Genomic DNA, 13,712 nt, shown 5'->3' on the forward strand with positions numbered 1-13,712 from the left:
GGCAGCCCCTGAGATATTGGAACATTGCTATCGTGTCTCCCCTACTCCTTTTTTTTTCATCAGACTAGAATAGAATAGAATAACAGAGTTGGAAGGGACCTTGGAGGTCTTCTAGTCCAACCCCCTGCTTAGGCAGGACCACTTCAGACAAAAGGTTCTGCAACATCTTCTTTAAAAACCTCAAGTTTTGGAGTATTCACAACTTCTGGAGGCAAGTTGTTCCACTGATCAATTGTCCTCACTGTTAGGAAATTCCTCCTTAATCTCAGGTTGCTTCTCTCCTTGATTAGTTTCCACCCATTGCAACTATTCTCCAAAGCACCCGAGAACAAGAAGCAACAAGCAACGGGTGGAAACTAATCAAGGAGGGAAACAACTTAGAACTAAGGAGAAATTTCCTGACAGTTAGAACAATTAATCAGTGGGACAGAAGTTGCCTCTAGAAGTTGTGAATGCCCCAACACTGGAAGTCTTTAAGAAGAGGTTGGATAGCCATTTGTCTGAAACAGTATAGGGTTTCCTGCCTAGGCAGGGGGCTGGACTAGAAGACCTCCGAGGTCCCTTCCAACTCTGCTATTGTATTGTATTGTATTTGTATGAAAATAAAAATAAAAAGTTTTCTTTTTTTAAAAGCTACATGTCTTCTCTGCCTTTCCTTTGAGCCTTAAAGACAACCCCGTGAGGCAGATTGAATTCTTAAGCTTAGTGATTTACAACATCCCCATGGTCTCGGGATCAACATTTCAACCCTTGGCTCATATTTACCACCGTGGCAGTGATTCCCAGGGTCACGCGATTCCCCCTCCCAACAAGCATCGACTGGACCACCATTTAACCTGCATGGTATAAGGCCATGATGGCTTAATGTTTTTTTTGTTCTCGCGCATACACGCACATCTCCCACATGCGCAGCAGAGACCCAAAACCCAGCTGAGCGGTGGGAGGTATGCATGTGTTGGAAGAAACGTCCTTCTGGGTTCGGCTCCAAGTGGGCAAAAAGACACTGGAGACATGGAGGCTGCTTGGAAAGATGGTTTATTGGTGGACAGGACCACATGGCTTGAGGTCCTGAGCAGAAAAGGGGGATCACATGCTTCAATGTTGGTGGAGAAAAGAGAAGGGCCGACTGAGATGCTGAGTCCCTGGTTTTATGCCCTCTCTGGCCTTTGATCTTGATCTTGTATTCTGATTGCTTGTCAGACTCCCAAGGGCCCATGCAGGGGCAACTCTCTAGGCTGCGTTTTGAATCCAGGTTTGGTTGAGTTCTCAAGATGCCATGTGGCGAGTTGGGTAAAGCGCCAATATTATCATGCCTTAATCCCATCACTCTGGAGCTGAAGTGGAGAAGTCTTTATTATGTAAAGGGACTGGCTTGGCCTTCTTAATGGCCCATCGACAAAGTGGGGATGGGCAGGAAGCTGCAGGCAGCTATTCTGTCTTTTAAAACATGTTTCTTTCTTTTCTTTTCACATCCAGAGAAATATTCTGCCTTTTCAATATTTCCTAGGATAATTTCATTTTTCTCTGGGAGAGGGCTGGATGATAACTTCCTACACATGCATGTGCGGTGTTGCTGAGCTGGGGCGACGGCTTTGTGTACCCACAAATAAGGGTGCACATGCCACCTGTGGGTCACGATCACGGGCGTAAGGTCTCCTGCCTTGGAGCTGGGGGTTGGACTAGAAGACCTCCAAGGTCCCTTCCCAACCAAGCCTACGATTCTATGTTCTAGGAAAGCTTGCGGTGGGCAAAGTCAAGGGGGATGCCAGGTTCCCTTCACCGCCCTGTGAATAATTGCTACGGTTCATTGAATAACTGTGGCTGGAAAGGTCATAAAATGGGAGGGGAATTCACTTAGCGCCTGGAAATTTGGGGTTTGGTTGTGGTGCTTAAGGCAAGGACTATACCTGCATCCAATTTTCACTCCTCCCTCTGCCGTTCCCCGTGGACAAGCAGTACTACAGAAATATTTCGGAGAATAAAGCTTGTGGATTGATGTTGCAATATAGCTTGAAAAATGCCAGCAACTAGCTAGCACTTTGAGTCTGGTTTATTTGTTTTAAAATCTGTGCTGGTCTCTAGGGGGCGGTGCTCCTCTCCATTTCAAAGCCAAAGAGCCAGCACTGTCCGAAGACATCTCCGTGGTCATGTGGCCGGCATGACTCAACTCCCGAAGGCGCACGGAACGCTGTTCCCTTCCCACAAAAAATGGTTCCTATTTTTCTACTTGCATTTTTTACGTGCTTTCGAACTGCTAGATTGGCAGAAGCTGGGACGAGTCACGGAGTTCCCTCCGTTACGGGGCGCTAGGGGTTCGAACCGCCGAACCGTCGACCTTTCTGATCGACAAGCTCAACGTCTTAGCCCCTGAGCCAAACAATAGACAGCAACTATTTTCAACAGGAGTTGGCAACCTTAAACACTTAAAGAGGCATTTGGACCCATTTCCCACCGAAAAGAAAACACCGGGAGCCACAGAAACTCCTACCCGTGCCTGACTATTTCCCGAGCGCCCACAAAACTAGCATACGGAGTTGAATTAAGGGTTCTGTTTATTTCTGAAACTTTTCTTTTCGAAACGCTGAATGAATCTCATGCCGGCGGGTATTACACATTGTTGGTTGCGAGGCATATTTTGAGCGACAGGGAGCCGCAGCAGAGGGATTGAAAGAGCCACATGCGGCTCCCAGAGCCACACGGGTTGCCGAACCCCTCGACTAGCGGTTCGATTCCAAAAGGTGGCTTTGAAACTTTCCCAAACTTTTTACAGAACGTGTAAAAAAGCAGCTGTATGGGTGCAGATGTTTAAGGCTGGGTGCCCACAGCAGCACTTTTTCAAAGGCTTTTCAAGCCACCGCCTCGCCTTCCTTGCTGTCTAAAAATACTTAATTATGCCCCAGCAGAACATTTAAACCCAATGAGAATCATATGTCCTCCTTGTCTTTAAGAAAATGGAATTCTGTCTTTTTTTTTATTAAAAGTTTTTTTCTTTTTAGTTTTCAAAACTAAAAATGATTCATATTAATTCTAGTATTTTAAATCAAATATATTTGTACAGATTACCATCATCCTACCCCCATTCTCGTTTGATTATAATTGTTTAAACATCCTTCATCATAAAACATACCAAAATTCAAGTCATAACCACATACTGGCATCTCATTTGCTATTTCTAGTATCCCAGTAACACTATTCCTTATGGCTATTCTAGCTAGACACCAATAACATTTAGTAACAAAGGTTTATACAATACAATACAATAGCAGAGTTGGAAGGGCTCTTGGAGGTCTTCTAGTCCAACCCCCTGCCTAGGCAGGAAACCCTATACTGTTCCAGACAAATGGTTATCCAACATGTTCTTAAAGACTTCCAGTGTTGGGGCATTCACAACTTCTGGAGGCAAATTCTGTTCCACTGATTAATTGTTCTAACTGTCAGGAAATTTCTCCTCAGTTCTAGGTTGCTTCTCTCCTTGATTAGTTTCCACCCATTGCTTCTTGTTCTGCCCTCAGGTGCTTTGGAGAATAGCTTGACTCCCACTTCTTTGGGGCAACCCCTGAGATATTGGAAGACTGCTATCATGTCTCCCCTGGTCCTTCTTTCTATTAAACTAGACATACCCAGTTCCTGCAACCGTTCTTCATGTTTTAGCCTCCAGTCCTCTAATCCTCTTTGTTGCTCTACTCTGCACTCTTTCTAGAGTCCCAGCATCTTTTCTACATCGTGGTGACCAAAACTGGATGCCGTATTCCAAGTGTGGCCTTACCAAGGTCTTATAAAGTGGTATCAACCCTTCACGTGATGTTGATTCTATCCCTCTGTTGATGCAGCCTAGAACTGTGTTGGCTTTTTTGGCAGCTGCTGCACACAGCTGGCTCCTATTTAAATGGTTGTCCACTAGGACTCCAAGATCCCTTCTCACAGTCACTACTATTGAGCAAGGTATCACCTATATACTGTCCCTGTACATTTCGTTTTCCTTGCCTAAATGTAGCACCTTACTCTTTTCACCATTGAATCTAATTTTATTAAATAGTGCCCAATGTTCAAGTTTGTTTCAAGTTTCCAATCTTCCTTTCCAAATCACTGTTTACAATTTACATCCAATTTCCCCATGTTGTACCCATGCTTATATACACATTGTTTATCATTATCTCTCCTTCATTTGATTATATCCATTGTCATAATTCAGTTCTGTGTCTTTATTTTTTAAAGTTTTTTTCCCCAAAGTGCCTATAATCATATAGGCATTCAGGAGTGCCACCCAATCCATCTTTGAACTGAGTTGGCACTGGTGGGAGATCAAAAAGATTTGTGGGCACATTCATTCAAGAAGTTGAGTGATATTCAACCAAAATGGCATAAAATCAGGGACGACACAGTTACCAGGTTCCCCTGAAAATAAGCCTTATTTTCTTTGGAAACCCCACCCCTCCCGCCAAAAACAGCTAGGGCCATAATGGCAAACCTATGGCCCACGTGCCACAGGTGGCATGCAGCACTGCCACCCTACTTCAGCTATACCTCCCACCAGGCAGCTGGTTATCGGGTCTCTGCCATGAACGTGTAGGGGGTGGGCCGTGTCTGTGTGTGGGTGCATGCATAAGGTGGGAAGCATGCGGGAGGGCGTGCACGCATGCACAGGGAGGTAGGGATGTGCAGGGGGCTGTCCGTGGATGCCCATGGAGGTGGGGCGCATGCATGGGGCTGCGCCCACATTGAATTCGGGCGGGGGTTGGCCGTGCACGCACCCATTCACACATACACATCGCCACGATGTAGAAAAGATGTGGAGACTCTAGAAAGAGTGCAGAGAAGACCAACCAAGATTAGGGGACTGGAGGCTAAAACATATGAAGAACGGTTGCAGGAACTGGGTATGTCTAGTTTAATAGAAAGAAGGACTAGGGGAGACATGATAGCAGTCTTCCAATATCTCAGGGGTTGCCACAAAGAAGAGGGAGTCAAACTATTCTCCAAAGCACCTAAGGGCAGAGGACAAAAAGCAGTCTTCCAGTATCTCAGGGGCTGCCACAAAGAAGAGGGAGTCAAACTATTCTCCAAAGCACCAGGAGAAGAAGCAATGGGTGGAAACTAATCAAGGAGAGAAGCAACTTAGAATTAGGGAGAAAATTCCTGACAGTGAGAACAATTTATCAGTGGAACAACTTCCCTCCAGAAGTTGTGAATGCCCCAACACTGGAACTCTTTAAGAAGATGCTGGATAGCCATTTGTCTGAAACGGTATAGGGTTTCCTGCCTAGGCAGGGGGTTGGACTAGAAGACCTCCAAGGTCCCTTCCAACTCTGCTATTGTATTGTATTATATGCCCATTTTGGGCACTCAGTCCAGAAAAGGTCATCCATCACTGAGCTAAGGCTTGTTTTCAGGAAGGTCTTATTTGGGGGGGGGGGTGCAGGAGGTGGCGACCACAATCCATGTGATGATTAGGGAAGGACTGCCTCCTGTGCTGGCTATGCCCATCCCTTCACTAGGGCTTATTTTTGGGGTAGGGCTTATATTAGGCTTTAAACCACCCCCCCCCCAAAAAAAATGGGCTAAGCTTTACTTTTTGAATAGACCTTATTTTGGGGAAAACACAGTAGTTCTCTACTTACGACCACAGTCGAGCTTAACATTTATGTTACTAAGTGAGGTATTTAAGCGGGTTTTCTCCTCTTTTATAACCTTTCTTGCCCCAGCGGTTAAGTGAATCACCGCAGTTGTTTAAGTTAGTGACACTAACTTAAACCACTGCATCGTTAAGTGAACGGGTTGTTAAGTGAATCTTTGACTTCGCTCGCCATTGGGGATCACGTGACAGCAACGGTCGTAAGTGTGAACCAGTTTGGAAAAGGATCTGAATTTTTGATTCCTGCTACAAAGTGTGAAAAACCGTTTTCAGCGCTATTGTGACCTCGGCCACTAAGTGAACTGTCGTTAAGCCGAGGACTGCCAAGAGTTAGTTCTGCCATTGAATTCCAGCTGACGTTCCTTCAAAACCCACATTTGGCAATAGTGTCATTTGCAAATGATGCGCAAGAGAAATTGAGGATTGAACGCTGTTGGCTGAGTCCAAAGCAGCTTCGTTGCGTTTGATGATTTATTGCTCTACTTTTTTTTCTTAAGCATCTGCCTCTGGATCGTTTAATTCTACCTCATCCCTGCAGCAAATCCCTGTAAATTGCTCAATTCCTTTCCTTAAGAGTTGAGAATTATTCCTAGAGGAATCCATGCACGGGTCTGTCTTCCTTCGCCGTACTCTTCTACTGGTAGCAACTCCTATTGCAAAGGTAGGTAGCCTCCTCTAAGAACCCCTTTCTTAATCTAGATATATAAAAGCCAAATACCACTCAGGCATCATCACGAAACCTCTAGAGCCATAAAGCCTACAAAACCTGAAATTTGGCACATCTTGGCTTCTAGGTGCTCGCTAAGAAAAGATTTTTCGAAATGACCATTAGTAATTCTTATACAGTAATTAATACGCTCTGATGCTAAGGAGTTAGACACTCTACTCCCCCTCCCCAACTGAGAAGAACTCTGTTCCAACTGCCAGTTGCCTTATATTAACACGCTCTGATGCTAAGGAGTTAGACATTCTATTCCCCCTCCCCAACTGAGAAGAACTCTGTTCCAACTGCCAGGTGTCTTATATTAACACACTCTGATGCTAAGGAGTTAGACACTCTGCTTCTCTTCCCCACCTGAAAAGAACTCTGTTCCAACTGCCAGTAGCCTTATATTAACACGCTCTGATGCTAAGGAGTTAGACATTCTATTCCCCCTCCCCACCTGAAAAGAACTCTGTTCCAACTGCCAGTTGCCACACATTCCGTTACCTCAGTTCAAACTGGCAGACGTTCCACTCCTTCCCTCAGGAGCGGTCTGGGGCTCCTTACAGTACTAAACGTCGGTACCTCACCAAAGTATCTACGCCTATTCCACCTATGGAATTGCTTCTGGATTCAAGGCGGCAGGAGCGATATTCCCTTATGTGTTTCAATCACCGATCATCACTGAGCCAATGGACTGTGCACCAAATTTCCCCTGCATAGCCCGATCACATGGCTTCATCGCAAAGCACGGATGTCTAGCTAGTATAATATAAGAACCTTAATATAATAACCCAGAAGATCATGCTGTGACAGGGGATAAACCTTACATAAATATCTTCCGAAAAGCTGTGGGAAGATTTTGCTTTGCACAAGGGGATTCCTCCCACCCACCCACCCACCCTAGACCCTCTTTAATTGCATCGTTGTGCCCACAACTCTTTTTGATCTCCCATTAGTGCCAACTCAGTTCTAAGATGGACTAGATGACCTACAGGGTCCCTTCCAACTCTGTTAATCTGTTGATTCAAAGAACTCTTTAAAAGATGCTGCCAAATCTTTAAGCCAGCATCTGCCAATCTTGACAACTTTACATTACGTGGATTTCAATCCCCCAAAATTCCGGTAATTCACCCTGCACCACCACCACTGTCCTGCCTTGCTGGTGAGCTCCCACAGTCACACATGGTTTATATCTCACCGGGCAAACCTGATTTGTTAAAAAAAAACAACCAAAGTTAAAATACACCCAGACTTAGTGCAAGGTGTAAATCAAGACTTCGGTCTGGAAGAGAGGTTTTGCTGTATTTAATTAAGACTTATTCTCAGGCAATCATCAATTGTGTTATTATTAGGGGGTATTTACAAAGATGCTTGCTCCTGGGGAGGAAAGCTATGGCAAATCTAGACAGCATGCTAAAAAGCAGAGACATCACCCTGCCAACACAAGTGTGTCTAGTCAAGGTGATGGTTTTCTCAGTTGCCATGGATGGCTGTGAAGGTTGGACCATAAGGAAGGCTGAGCCCCAAAGAATGGAGGCCTTTGAACTCGGGTGCTGGAGAAGAAGACTCCTGCATTGAGTCCCTTGGACTGCAAGGCCATCCAACCGGTCAGTCCTAGAGGAGATCCACCCTGACTGCTCTTTAGAAGGCCAGATCCTGAAGAGGAAACTCAAAGACTTTGGCCACCTGATGAGAAGGAAGAAGGACTCCCTGGAGAAGAGCCTCATGCTGGGAACGATGGAGGGCAAAAGAAGAAGGGGATGGCAGAGAAGGAGGTGGCTGGATGGAGTCACCAAAGCAGTCGGCCTGAGCTTCAATGGACTCCAGAGGATGGGAGAGGACTGGAAGGTCTGGAGGAACATGGTCCATGGGGTCGCGAAGGGTGGGGCACAACTTCGCAACGAACAACAACATTTATCCATCAATTTCGAATCACAGTCACAAAAGAATCACAATCTGACACAAGTATATATTAAAGGGAAGGGAACAAGTGCCTGTGGTATGTTTTTGTTTGTTTTAGTGGCTGAGCGTATAAAAGAAAACTTTTATTAAAAAAAGTCCCTAGAATGTATCTTTTAAGAGTAGCTCAGGGGAAAAAACAAGGTGGGTGTTTGCTTCCAAAATGTCCTGCTGACTCCTGGTGGAAGGGAGGCAGGTTTTTATTTGGGGGGGGATGTTGAGGTGTCCAAGGCACACAAAATAGGGGTTGGGGGGGGGTTATTCCCCATTTCTTGGAGTTTAATTCATTTTTTTTCAGTCCCGGATGGCACAATCAGCTACTGCCCATTTCCATGAGTGATGCTGCTATGAAGGGGGAAAAGGGGGTGGAGGACAGGGGGGGCAGGGGGGGGTAAGAAACTCAGCTTGCAGGGAAGAAAGAAAGAAAGCAACTTCTTTCTCCCAACTAATTTAACCCTGCAAAATAAAATCCCTCTTGATACCTTCTGGGGAGAGAGAGCCAGCGGCTGAGATAAAAGCACAGAAACCTAGAAGAGTGTTTTCCTTTTTTCCCCTTTCTTTCCTTCCTTCGCTCTTTCTTTCTTTCTCTTTCTTTCCTTCCTCTGCTCTTTTTTTCTTTCCCTCTCTTTCTTTCTTTCTTTCCTTCGCTCTTTCTTTTTTCCTTCCTTTCTTTCTTTCCCTCTCTTTCCTTCCTCCGCTCTTTCTTTCCCTCTCTTTCTTTCTCTTTCCTACCTTTGCTCTTTCTTTCTTTTTTCCTTCCTTTGCTCTTTCTTTCCCTCTCTTTCTTTCTCTTTCTTTCCTTCGCTCTTTCTTTTTTCCTTCCTTTGCTCTTTCTTTCCCTTTCTTTCCTTCCTCCGCTCTTTCTTTACCTCTCTTTCTTTCTCTTTCCTTCCTTTGCTCTTTCTTTCTCTCCCTCTTTTTCTTTACTTCCTCCACTCTTTCTTTCCCCTTCTTTCCTTCTTTCTTTCCCTCTTTCTTTCTTCTCTCTCTCTCTCTCTCCCTTTCCTCCTCCCTCCCTTCCTTTTCTCCTAACCAGAGAGCGGAAGGGGGGGGGGAGATGGGAAAGCAACAAGTGAGGCTACGCGATCGCCCCTTTTCCTCCCAGTTCTCCAGCGAGTAAAATTCGGACTGAGAAGGAAGAAAAGCCCCCCCCCCTCCCCAAAATTTCCCACCGCGGGTGTGCGCGTGCGTAGGGAACACTCTCTCTCTCTCTCTCTCTCTCTCTCTCTCTGTATCTCTCTTCCTCTCTCTCTTCCTCTCCTCTCTGTATCTCTCTTCCTCTCTCTCCTCTTCCTCTCTCTTCCTCTCTCTCTTCCTCTCCTCTCTGTATCTCTCTTCCTCTCTCTCCTCTTCCTCTCTCTCTTCCTCTCCTCTCTGTATCTCTCTTCCCCGCGCTTACCTTGCACGAGTAGGTCTGGTGCACCGGGTCGACGTTGAAGATCTCCTCCACCGTGCCGGTCAGGACGACGTTGGCCTCTTCCTCCCGCCGCTCCAGCTCTTTCTCCGGACAGCTCCGGTTGCCGCGGGCCGGCCACGGCGCCAGCGCCAGCAGCAGCAGCAGCAGCGGCAGCGAGCGCAGCAGAGGCGGAGGCAGGCGGGCGGCGGCGGCGGGGGGCGACCGGGGGGAAGCCTTCGCCCGCCGCATCGCGGCAACAAAAGAGCCGGCGGCGAGTCCGCGAGGAAGCCGGTGGAGGTGGGGGGGTTGGCCCCGCGTCCCTAGGCAGCCAGCCCCTTTGGCGCGGCGATCCTAAGTTGCCAGGCGCGCGGGGAAAGGGCGAGAGAGAGATCCAGAGAGAGCGAGAGAGATCTAGAGATCCACAGAGAGAGAGAGAGAGAGAGAGAGAAAGTGCGGCCGGGAAAGAAGGGAGGGAAAGGGAGGCGGAGAAGGGGAAAAAAAAGACGGGGGAGGTGGCGTGGCCGGCCCCGCCGAGAGCTCCGTCCCTTCCCGGCTCAAACTGGCCGCTTCCTTGGCCGCCGCTGGCTGCAAAGGGCCGCGGCGGGGGCGGCTGGGGAGCGCTTTGAATCGCTGGGGAGGAGGAGGAGGAGGAGGAGGAAGGAGGGAAAGAGAGAGAGAGGGAGAGAGAAAGCCGGGCTGCGCTGCCCGCCCTCTGCAGCCGCGGGAGGGACCGAGAGAGAGGCGGGCTTGGAGTGGGGAGGGGGACGGGGCTCCGGCACAGAGACCGCCCCCTACCCGCCGCTGGAATCGCCGACGCCGCTCCGGTTAAATGGGGAAATCGCGCCGCCGCCGCCGCCGCCGCGCGTGATGTGACTTGCCAAGGTGCAGCGGCGCTCGGCTCAAGGCCCTCCCGAGGGCGGGCGGACGGGCGGGAAAGGCGGAGCCCGCGGCTCGGACCGCGCTGCCTCGGGCGGAAGGGAGGAGGCGCCGCCGGCCGCTTGTCTGGGAGTCCGGCGTTCCGCCCGCCCGCTGGGCGCTGGCGAGGATTGGTATTAATGGAATAGAATTTTAGCATAGAATAGGATAGGATAGGATAGAATAAAATAAAATAAGGAATGGAATGGAAGAGAATAGCATAGAATAGAATAGAATAGCATAGTATAGAATAAGGAATGGAAGAGAATAGCATAGAATAGCATAGAATAGAATAAGGAACAGAATGGAAGAGAATAGCGTAGCATAGCATAGAATAGAATAAGGAATGGAATAGAATAGAACAGAATAAGGAGTGGAATGGAAGAGAATAGCATAGAATAGCATAGAATAGAATAAGGAGTGGAATGGAATGAAAGAGAATAGCATAGAATAGAATAGAATAAGGAATGGAATGGAAGAGAATAGCATAGAATAGAATAAGGAATGGAAGAGAATAACATAGCATAGAATAGAATGAGGAACAGAATGGAATGAAAGAATAGCATAACATAGAATAGAATAAGGAGTGGAATGGAATGGAAGAGAATAATATAGAATAGAATAAGGAGTGGAATGGAAGAGAACAACATAGAATAGAATAGAATAAGGAATGGAATGGAATGGAAGAGAATAGCATAGAATAGAATAAGGAATGGAAGAGAATAGCATAGCATAGAATAGAATAAAGAATAGAATAGAATAGAATGAGGAACGGAATGGAATGAAAGAATAGCATAGCATAGAATAGAATAAGGAGTGGAATGGAATAGAATAAAATAGAATAGAATACGGAGTGGAATGGAAGAGAATAGCATAGCATAGAATAGTATAGTATGGAATAGAATAAGTGGAATGGAATAAAAGAGAATAGCATAGAATAGAATATGGAATGGAATGGAATGGAATGGAAGAGAATTTTAGAATAGAATAGAATAAGGAATGGAATAGAATAGAATAGAAACAATGAAAGGGAAGAGTGATAATGTAGCAAAAGGAAATTGAGGATTAAAAAGAAGAGAGGCGGCAGTTACAGCTGCAGAAGCAAAATACACACAAATACACACACACAGACACACACACAGACAAGCAGAGCATTTGAAAAGTTGAAACCCAGCCAGAATGGCAAAGCAGTCACTGATTCTACAAAGAAATGGTGCCACTTTGGGGGGAGACCCCGCTTTTCCTTCACTCCATGCCACATCCGAGACGAGTTTTGAATTGTGCGTTATAGGGCGGAAGAGCTGGGGAAACAACACAAATGATACCACCCAACTCAAAGTAAAACTTTGGACCCAACATGGCTGTCAAGTAATCCAGGAGGAACCTGAACTTCAGAGGAGCCCTTCTTGTTAGATATGAAGTCGCGTCCGACCCATCGTGACCCCATGGACAATGTTCCTCCAGGCCTTCTTGTCCTCTCCCATCCTCTGGAGTCCATTTAAGCTCACGCCGACTGCTTTGGTGACTCCATCCAGCCACCTCCTTCTCTGCCGTCCCCTTCTTCTTCTTTTGCCCTCCATCTTTCCCAGCGTGAGGCTCTTCTCCAGGGAGTCCTTCTTCCTTCTCATCAGGTGGCCAAAGTCTTTGAGTTTCCTCTTCAGGATTTAAGACCTTCTAAAGAGCAGTCAGGGTTGATCTCCTCTAGGACTGACCGGTTGGATGGCCTTGCAGTCCAAGGGACTCAATGCAGGAGTCTTCTTCTCCAGCACCAGAGTTCAAAGGCCTCCATTCTTTGGCGCTCAGCCTTCCTTACGGTCCAACCTTCACAGCCATCCATTGCAAAACCATCATCTTGACTATGCACACTTTTGTTGGCAGGGCAATGTCTCTGCTTTTTAGTCTGCTGTCTAGATTTGCCATAGCTTTTCTCCCCAGGAGCAAGCCTCTTTTAATTTCTTAGCTGCAGTCCCCATCTGCAGCAATCCAGGAAAATAAAATCCGTCCCTACCTCCATTTCTTCCCCATCTACTTGCCATGAATTGAGAGGGCCAGATGCCATGATCTTAGCGTTCTTGATGTCGAGTTTGAAGCCAACTTTTGCACTCTCCTCCTTCACCCACATCAAGAGGCTCTTTAATTCCTCTTCACTTTCTTTTTATTTTAACTGTGGTTAAATAAGTCAATTCCCTGCGTTCATGCCCCACACACCTTAATAAACATGGTTTACCAACCACAGATTCATGCAAAGCTCTTAGCCATAAATGATGACTGGATATGTTGGGTGAATCCAATGTTGGCAATGCTCATTCCAACCGACCATCGATATAATATCCAATTTATACAGAGCACAAGAAAGATTGAGGGCTCATATAATAGATAATTCCAAAATAAACCAACGTTTTTTCTCTTTGGGCCATCAAGTTCAGAGAGGTCGCTTTTCTGAATACCTCTGAAGACTCATTCAGAAGAGAGAATGTTTGCACAGTGTGGTTAATCAGCTCAGAAAGATGTGGGAGATTCCAGCAGATAACACGTTAACCTGATTAGTTTTTATCTGGGTTTTCTGTGTGGTTTAGATGTGTGTGCTAATCCAGCCTTTTTAATTAGTTTGTGATTCATTGCATTTTGGAATTCCAGAAAGTGGGTTAACTCATCCATTGGGTTTAAACCTGGAGGCTCCTTGAAGCAACTGCGGAATAGAAAATGCTAGATATTTTTTAAGGGAGTTTTAGTTATAGCTTTCTGTTGTTGTTTTGTTTTTTCCCCCCTATGCAATTCAGGACTGCAATTATTTGAATTCTTCTCCTTTCTTTCTTTCTTTTTTTTTTTTACTTATTGCTCCTGGTTACATTTCCAAATCCTGAGCCGAGGTTCACAATGCCCATGTGATATTTTGAAAATAAAATACTTTCATTTGAAAGCGGTCCCTCTGGAAAATCATTTTGAGTGGCAGGTCGAGTAATATTTGACAGACAGACACACACAGAGAGCTTTCTGAAGTTCCTGTTGTCTGCTGAATTTGGGGTCCACAGGTAAAATACAATACAATACAATAGCAGAGTTGGAAGGGATCTTGGAGGTCTTCTAGTCCAACCCCCTGCCTA

At 46.2% G+C, this 13,712-nt stretch overlaps 1 protein-coding gene across 1 annotated transcript in view; it reads right to left on the minus strand.

Moving 5' to 3' along the window:
- LOC116518682 (agrin-like) overlaps positions 1–10,450 on the minus strand; it is a 171,039-nt gene extending 160,589 nt beyond the window's left edge. The window contains exon 1 of the mRNA XM_032232198.1: positions 9,697–10,450. Within this exon, the coding sequence (XP_032088089.1) occupies positions 9,697–9,942 (246 nt within the window). The 5' untranslated portion in view covers positions 9,943–10,450. The remainder of the gene's footprint in view (positions 1–9,696) is intronic.
- Between the last annotated feature and the right edge of the window lie 3,262 nt (positions 10,451–13,712).

The sequence above is a fragment of the Thamnophis elegans genome, chromosome 15 (genome assembly GCF_009769535.1).
Source record: "Thamnophis elegans isolate rThaEle1 chromosome 15, rThaEle1.pri, whole genome shotgun sequence".
In the NCBI taxonomy this organism is placed as follows: Eukaryota; Metazoa; Chordata; class Lepidosauria; order Squamata; family Colubridae; genus Thamnophis; species Thamnophis elegans.